The sequence below is a fragment of the Chanodichthys erythropterus genome, chromosome 16, assembly GCF_024489055.1.
Source record: "Chanodichthys erythropterus isolate Z2021 chromosome 16, ASM2448905v1, whole genome shotgun sequence".
In the NCBI taxonomy this organism is placed as follows: domain Eukaryota; kingdom Metazoa; phylum Chordata; class Actinopteri; order Cypriniformes; family Xenocyprididae; genus Chanodichthys; species Chanodichthys erythropterus.
Window position 1 is genome coordinate 23657014 of NC_090236.1, and position 7727 is coordinate 23664740.

The 7727-nt window shown below is 33.8% G+C and overlaps 1 protein-coding gene across 1 annotated transcript; it reads right to left on the reverse strand.

Annotated features, from left to right (window-relative positions):
- Positions 1–1726: 1726 nt before the first annotated feature.
- On the reverse strand, positions 1727–7617 carry ppp1r7 (protein phosphatase 1, regulatory (inhibitor) subunit 7). Its single transcript, XM_067362903.1, has 10 exons — positions 7566–7617; positions 6769–6864; positions 6620–6675; positions 6468–6533; positions 6185–6315; positions 5158–5320; positions 4896–5012; positions 4711–4815; positions 4241–4327; positions 1727–3050 (listed from the first exon to the last, which is right to left on the reverse strand). The coding sequence occupies exons 1-10, from the start codon at positions 7603–7605 to the stop codon at positions 2874–2876; spliced, it is 1038 nt and encodes a 345-aa protein (XP_067219004.1). The 5' UTR covers positions 7606–7617; the 3' UTR covers positions 1727–2873.
- Between the last annotated feature and the right edge of the window lie 110 nt (positions 7618–7727).

Here is a 7727-nt window from a genome sequence, read left to right on the forward strand (position 1 = left end):
CGCCACTGACAACAACACGACTGAACGCATGCACGGCATCGTCCAATAGGATCTCTTTCTACGTCTGACTCCGTGCGTCACCTCACTCACTGGACCTCTGGGTAATGTAGTTCAAGAACAAGATGCCACAGTGCGTCGAACAAACTGATTTTTTCGTGGACACAGTTAATTATATAATACATTGACTGCATGACTGAAAATATCCAGCATGTTTCTCATTACAGATTCATAAAGAACTTTATTTTTGCTACGAGTTTAGCCTACTAGGCTATTTTTTTCTAATATAGCTTTTCATTAAACTCACAAACCCCTGCAGTTCCTTCATGAACCCCTGGGAAACCCTGACATAATGTAATATTTAATGTACTTCATGTTGTTGATAACAAAGAATGGAATTTTCTTTCCCTTTGTATTTTTTTATCAATATGGTACAAGAGTATGCTATCCTATTCAAATCATGTAATAAATGAGTTTGGTCAAAAGTAATCTAAAAGTAATCAAAAATGAGTCATTTACTATATTTAGTAAGAATATTTAATTAATTTTAGTCAAATACTGGTGCTTCTGCTTAAGCATTGGTGCTAACAACCACTTATGCCTGTGGTGTTAACATTATTTCTGTCAATGGACACAGTACAAGCAGATAAATCACAAATCTAGACTTTTCTAAAATGGGAACTGCTGTCATGATAGTTTCAAAATCACAAGACATTTTTGGAATATTAATGAGTCTATCTTTATTTAAGTTAAATTATGTAAAATCTGTAAGTTATCAGTGTAACACCACATAATAAAGTGCAACACGTCAGAAATATAGCAAAATGAACTCACCATCTGCAACTCAGATCAACCATGACCTACAATGACTTTTACACAGAAAGTAGTCCAAGAAGAATTCCTTAAAATACAATAAAATATGTATTGTTAAAAAAATAAAAAAATAATGAAATTGTATGTTGAATAAAATCTATATTCACAATACAACTACTTTATTTATGATTACATTGTGATTATATTGTTCCAATTATGTATGGTAGGAACATACCAATTTTGTTACACATGAAATCTCTCAAACTCAGTTAAATATGTATTTAAAAGAAAACAAAAAACACATTTGTAAATCATGCTTACTGCAATTATTTAATACTTCAGTTTAATAATAGTAAGTGGTTTTATATATATATATATATATATATATATATATATATATATATATATAAACATGTCCTGGTTTAGCTTAGTTTGTGGTTTCTAATGTATCTTAAAAGCAATGATTGTTGTTATGCCATGATTTAATGACAATTATATGATTTAAATGAATGCATTATAGTTTTTATTTGGATCTCTAAATTTATGACTTACTTTATTCAACCCATTTGATCACTAATCCTACTCTTTATTATAAGCTTAAATCTCCAATTCTGTTCTCTATTTGATCAATATAATTCACGTGACCAGTTTAAACAAACCAAATGTTACATTTGAATTTGACATCTGCAATATGTAGAACTGTTAGACGAGACTATTCTTGTAAAATTAGGTTGGATCTGAGACCGAGTCAATTCACTTTTATGTGTTTATGGGAAAATAAACACGTGCGTTATGAATATTAATGAAATTAATCCAATATCTGTGTAATTGGCAATGTATAGTGAACTACATTGTGAAATGAGAGGCAACCTGCGCGTCCTGAACGCAAAACAAGTGTCTGAAGAATGAGCACTGTTCAAATTCAGTTTATTTATAGTACATTCAATTCTGAAACAGTCAACCAAGCTTTGAAAACAAAGTGAACATTTGAGCAAATTAAAAGCAATCCTATGCAGTTGTTTTTATTCCCTTTTAAAGGGGTTGGCTTCATTTTATACAGCATCAGCTGAGCCCTCTCAGACCCCCCTACCACTGGTCAAATGGGAGTGGCCAAACACAGTCACCACACTGTGGCCTCTTCCATTCACCTCCTATCAGGGGGGAGAAAATTACTCCTCAGGTCATGCATTAATATGAAGTGTGTGAATATTTTGAGAGCATGTGATATTTCATTCATCAAAAAAAAAAAAGGTCTAATAAAAACAATAGTGATCTACCTTGCTCTGTCGAACATCTAAAATGCAATTGACTCAAGATTGTGTAACATCACCTTAGTTTTAAAATGCAATTAATCTCTCATTGAGGGTGTTATTATATATTCAGTATTAATGAAGGGTGAACAATATGCGTTGTCACATTTCTACTGCTAAAATTTTAACATACTGCTACAACCAAAAACAGAACTGATATGCAAATTGAATCATAACATATCACTCAAGGAAATAGTCCCTGATCACATCAAAGAATAAGAACTTCCTCATAGCCATCTTCAATACCTGAATGCAATGTGACGTTTTTACCACCTCGTTAAGTAAATAAGATCTCAATGCCTGATGTAAATCATAAAGACAGAAATGTCTGATATTAGCCTATCATCTACATGGATGCAGGAAGAGCAAAGGGACTAGAATGCAATCATTTCCTAGCCAAAATGCTAAGGGAAGTAAAGGTTAGCGTTGATATATTTTCTGAGCAACAGGCATCAGCTCCTATCAGCTCACACTGATCAGGTCTTAAACTGAAAATAAATTAACAAACATTTACGCTATAGTATAAGTTCAGAGCATAGGTATATAGTCTCTGTGTGAGTAAAAGGTGCCGGTACATGGAATGGCAACACTTGGAGTGTAAGATTCTTTTTTGTTGTTGTTAAAAAGTAAATAAACAAGGTAAATAGGGCAGAAGGTGTGCATGAGGGAAATATGGTGGTGGTTTGTTTGTAATGCACAGTGGAGGGTTGGGTGAGGGAGGGCACAATGTGGCTGGGCAAGTGAAGTGGGTGATTAGAAACGAATGAAGGTGGCATCGATCTGCCTAACACTGGGAAGCGCCAACATGATCTTGCGTCTGTATTGAGGGTCCTTCTGCAGGGGGTTTCTCTCCAGATAGACAGTCTCTAGACCTTTGGCGTTCTTGAGTTCGTCCAAGTCTGCCCAGTTATCTATCTGGTTGTCATTCATCTGTATAAGAGAGAATAAGAAAACTAATTTGAAAGCTTCAAGGGCATTAAGGATTTACAACTTTTTAGAGGAAGAAAAAAAAAAAATTAGCATAATGACAATGTTTTTTGTTGTTGTTGTAGATATTTATAATTGTTATAAATGTGACCCTGGACCACAAAAAAAGTCATAATGGTCTTTTTTTTTTTTTTTAAATTGAGATTTATACATCATCTGAAAGCTGAATAAATAAGCTTTCCATTGATGTGAATTGAGTTTATTAGGATAAGACAATATTTGGCCAAGATACAACTATTTGACAATCAAAAGGGTGCAAAAAAAAAAAAAAAAAATGGAGAAAATCGCCTTTAAAGTTGTCCAAATGAAGTCCTTAATGCATATCCACTCACAAAAATAAATTTGATATATTTACGGTAGGAAATTTACAAAATATCTTTGTGAAACATGATCTTTACTTATTATCCTAATGATTTTTGACATAAAAGAAAAATCGATAATTTTGACCCATACAATGTATTGTTGGCTATTGCTACAAATATACCTGTGCGACTTATGACTGGTTTTGTGGTCCAGGGTCTCAAATGATAATAGTATTAGAAATTAATACTCTGAAGCACACTTTTTACATACACTACCATTCAAAAGCTTAACATCGGTATAACTTTTTAATGTTTTAAGTCTCTTATGCTCATGAACGCTGAATTTATATGATTAAAAATACAGTAAAACAGTGATATTGTGAAATATAACTCAAATTATTCCTATAAATTTATTCCTGTGATGGTAAAGCTGAATTCAGCATCATTACTCCAGTCTTCAGAGTCACATGATCCTTCAGGAATCATTCTAATGTGCTGATTTGCAGCTGAAGAAACATTTCTTATTATTATCAATGCTAAAAACTGTTGTGGCTGCTTAATATTTTTCTGGAAACTTAAAAAAAAAATAAAAAAAGGAAACTAATAGAAAACTGAATAGAAAGTTCAAAAGAACAGCATCTATTTAAAAAAAAAATGTTTTTGTCTTTACTGTCACTTTTATCAATTTAATGCATCCTTGCTGAATATTAATTTCCTTAAAAATAATAATTCTTATTGACGCCAAACTTTTGAACAGTAGTGTATATTTTGTATTTACATATAATATGCTGTACATAAAATGTACAAACATTAAACCTTTTTCTTTCTTACCCAAAATTCTTTTAAATCAGTCAAATGGCTGATATTTTCAATCTTTTTTATCCTGTTTGCAGCAATGTCCAAAGTTGTCAGCTTTTTCTAAAAAATAAAGAGGGAGGAAGATGAAAGATCTGCATATTCTAGCATAAAAATATTCTGGGACGGATAAAAATAAAACCACTGTTAGATGTGACGACAGATCAGAACACAAAAAAAGCCCCTGTGGAGTAAAGGTGCAGAGCAGAGGTACAGAACTTCAAAAAAGCTGGAAAAATGGGAAAATTTAGCATTAAAACAACTAGATACTCGACAGCTCCTTATGATGACTTTATCTCATAATTTGCTACAGATATTTGGCAAGTTTGTAAACAACCACTCACAAATATTTCATGCAAGTTATTATTTCAGAGAGTATCTTATGGAAAAATGTTGAATTGACAGGAAAAAGTACTGCATCACTGAGCAACCATGGTAGATCTTACATTGTTCTCCAGGCCCTCCATGACCTCAATGCCATTGTGGCTCAAGTAAAGCTCTCGCAGGTTCACAAGATTCTGGAGTCCCTCCAACTTCGTGATGCGGTTACTCTGTAAGGCAGGAGCAGATGTTATAACACCAACAAAGGAGTTAAATATGGCTAAAAAAGCACTTCCTATCGCAAACGCACCTGGATACTAAGAACTGTCAGACTGTGCAATCCATCAAGGTTCTGTAGTTGAGTGATTTTATTCGTGCCAAGGAACAAACTCTCCAAAGAACTCAGAGAGTCCAGATTCTCAATAACCTAAAATTTAGATAACAAAATGTAAGTATTTACATGCCTAAAATTCAAGCATGAAAACACACCCACAGTATGAAGAGAGAAATGTTAAGTAAACAAAGAAGAACATATAGCATAAAAAGAGCAGATTTGGTCTTGGATGTCTCACCCTGATGCGGTTAGAGCCCAGTTCAAGCATCTGGAGGCTCGTCAGAGAATCAAGGTTGGCAATGCTTGTAATCTTATTATGAAGCAAAAAGAGCTTCTTGACTTTTGTGAGACTCTCCAATCCCTCAATCTTCCTCAATAAGTTGAACGATACATCTAGCTGCCTGCAAATCATGATCACAAATGAGAAAACTGTATGCAGCAACTCTTTTAAAAGCTTATTATTTGTTCTTTATGAATTCTTCAAATACAAGAAATGATAAAACTATCATGTCATTTGCACCACATGACTTTGATTTGGTGGACACATAAATAAAATAAAAATAATAATCAAGATTCAGCAAAAGATGTTAAAAGATTATGCTAAAATACTTGAGGTTCTTTTTTCAAGATTTTTATTCTCTTAACAAATCTTTTTCTTCATTATGATATCAGGGCAGTTAGTCTGACATCTGTGCCCCCCTAAAAATATCAGGAATTCGAATACAGTAATTAAAAACATGCTCATTATAAATATAATGTATATTCAAGAGGTGTTGGTACAGTCTCTTATGCTCACCAAGGCTGCATTTATGATCAAAAATACAGTAAAAACACGCTAATTTTGTGAAATATTTTTACAATTTAAAATAACTTTTGTATTTGAATACATTTTCAAATGTAATTTATTCCTGTTATGTAAAGCTGAATTTTCAGCATCATTACTCTTCAGCGTCACATGATCCTTCAGAAATCATTCTAATATGCTCATTTGCTGCTTAAGAATGTTCTTTGAGGAATATGAAGTTTAAAATCAGCATTTTTTGGGAATAAATTTTTTTTTTTTACATTATACATTTTTTTAATGTCAATTTTAATCAATTGAATGTATCCTTGCTAAATAAAAGTATTAATTACATTAAAAACTAACATTAAAAATCTAATACTTTCTACTGATATCTAACAGTAGTGTTTAAATTACATTTTTTATGTATTTTTGAAAAAAAAAATAAAATGAATAGGTCTGGACAAAATAATGTCTGACTTACTCAAGCTCTGTTAGGGTCTGAAGATTCTCTAGTTTACGGATCTGGTTGTCATAAAGATCAAGTTCTTTTAATGAGACGAGGCTGTCCAAGTTCTCAATCCGTTTGATGAGGTTTTGTCTGAGAGAAATTGTCTGATGGTGGAAACAAAGAAAATGACTCATTTAAGATTTGTAATCAGGCATAATTCATACTGTAAATAAATAACTGTACACAAATCTTTATCCAGTAACTATATAACTCTACTACATCAATTATCTAAAGAAACAGCATTTGATACCCTCACCTTTGCCTTCTGGAGAACCTCCAGACCTTCGATCTTCCCAATGCGACAGTGGACCAGATCCACATCCTAAATAAATAAGACGCAGTGAATCATAGTGCTAATAACATCATCTGTCTAAACTCTCTAAAAAACCAAACAGCTTCCTCAGTCACCTCTTCATCTGGGTCTAAGGTTATAGTGTCCATGTCAACAGGTGACTCTTCAGGTACTAAAAGGGAATGTGAGATAAGTGGCAAGGAAACAGATTTGGAGAATAAAGGTAATATTTTTAATCATTTCCCTCAAACGTATTCCCTCTTACCAGTTGAAGGGGCTTGCAGAGAGTCGACCTCTCCATTGAGACTCCTCCTCTTGGTCTCATCATCTCCTGATTCCTCAGACTCACCCCTCCTGTCAACTTTAAATCACAGTTTATCTTTTTTTTTTTTTTTATGTTTTTAGGGCCCACCCACAGTACCAACCTGCTTACAAAATGCCACTGCTGTTATCCGAGTCAAATATTATTGATGGCCCGTGCTTTAATATGAAAGCACTATTTCAAAGCCTCCATCTATTAAATGAGCCCATCCCACACACACCCTCATCCCAAAGCAGCACCATGCTAGCAAACTGTGCTGATACAGCAGCTGGAAACAAACAGAGGCATCGAGAAAAGCTCGATTTGTCACGTCTGGTAGCTCACATTCATGTTCTCCTACACTTTATCCATCTGAGCAGGTGAGACTTTGACAGGTAATGTGAGCTGGTGGGCTACATTAGCTAACATGAAAGGTGTGCTGGCATTGACGCCCTGCACACTACTACACAAACAGCCAAAAAGAGGTCTGTACTAAATAAAGGCATTTAAATACACTGAAAAGAAACGAAACATTTTTATTCGCCATTTCACGTGTGCAGATTATAAGAGTGTTAGCTGTGTGATAAACGTAAACAATCAAACATTACAGTCTGAATGAATGGTAAGAGGACACTAAAATATGAACTGATTAAAAATAAAAACTCAGCTTGGGTACAAAGGCTGAGAGCAAAAGGAATAATCGCTGCTTTATTAAATGCTCATTTGAACACAAATAATTAAAAACAGACAAGTCCGCTCACCTTCCATCTCTTGAGGCTCTCCGACAGATAAAGTCGCCATTTTTGCTCTAGATCCGCCCACTTCACTAGATGATTGACACCTGGATCGACCAATAGAAAACATGGAGGCCGTTTCCTACGCCCATAGGCTATAAATAATTACGATTATATAATAAATTTGAA

Coding starts and splice junctions, on each gene's coding strand:
- ppp1r7 (XM_067362903.1), bottom strand. CDS start 7,605: ATGGCGACTTTATCTGTCGGAGAGCCTCAAGAGATGGAAG. Junction 6,865..7,565: donor AGAGCCTCAAGAGATGGAAG/GTGAGCGGACTT, acceptor TGTGATTTAAAG/TTGACAGGAGGGGTGAGTCT. Junction 3,051..4,240: donor CTGATTTAAAAGAATTTTGG/GTAAGAAAGAAA, acceptor TCTCTTATACAG/ATGAATGACAACCAGATAGA.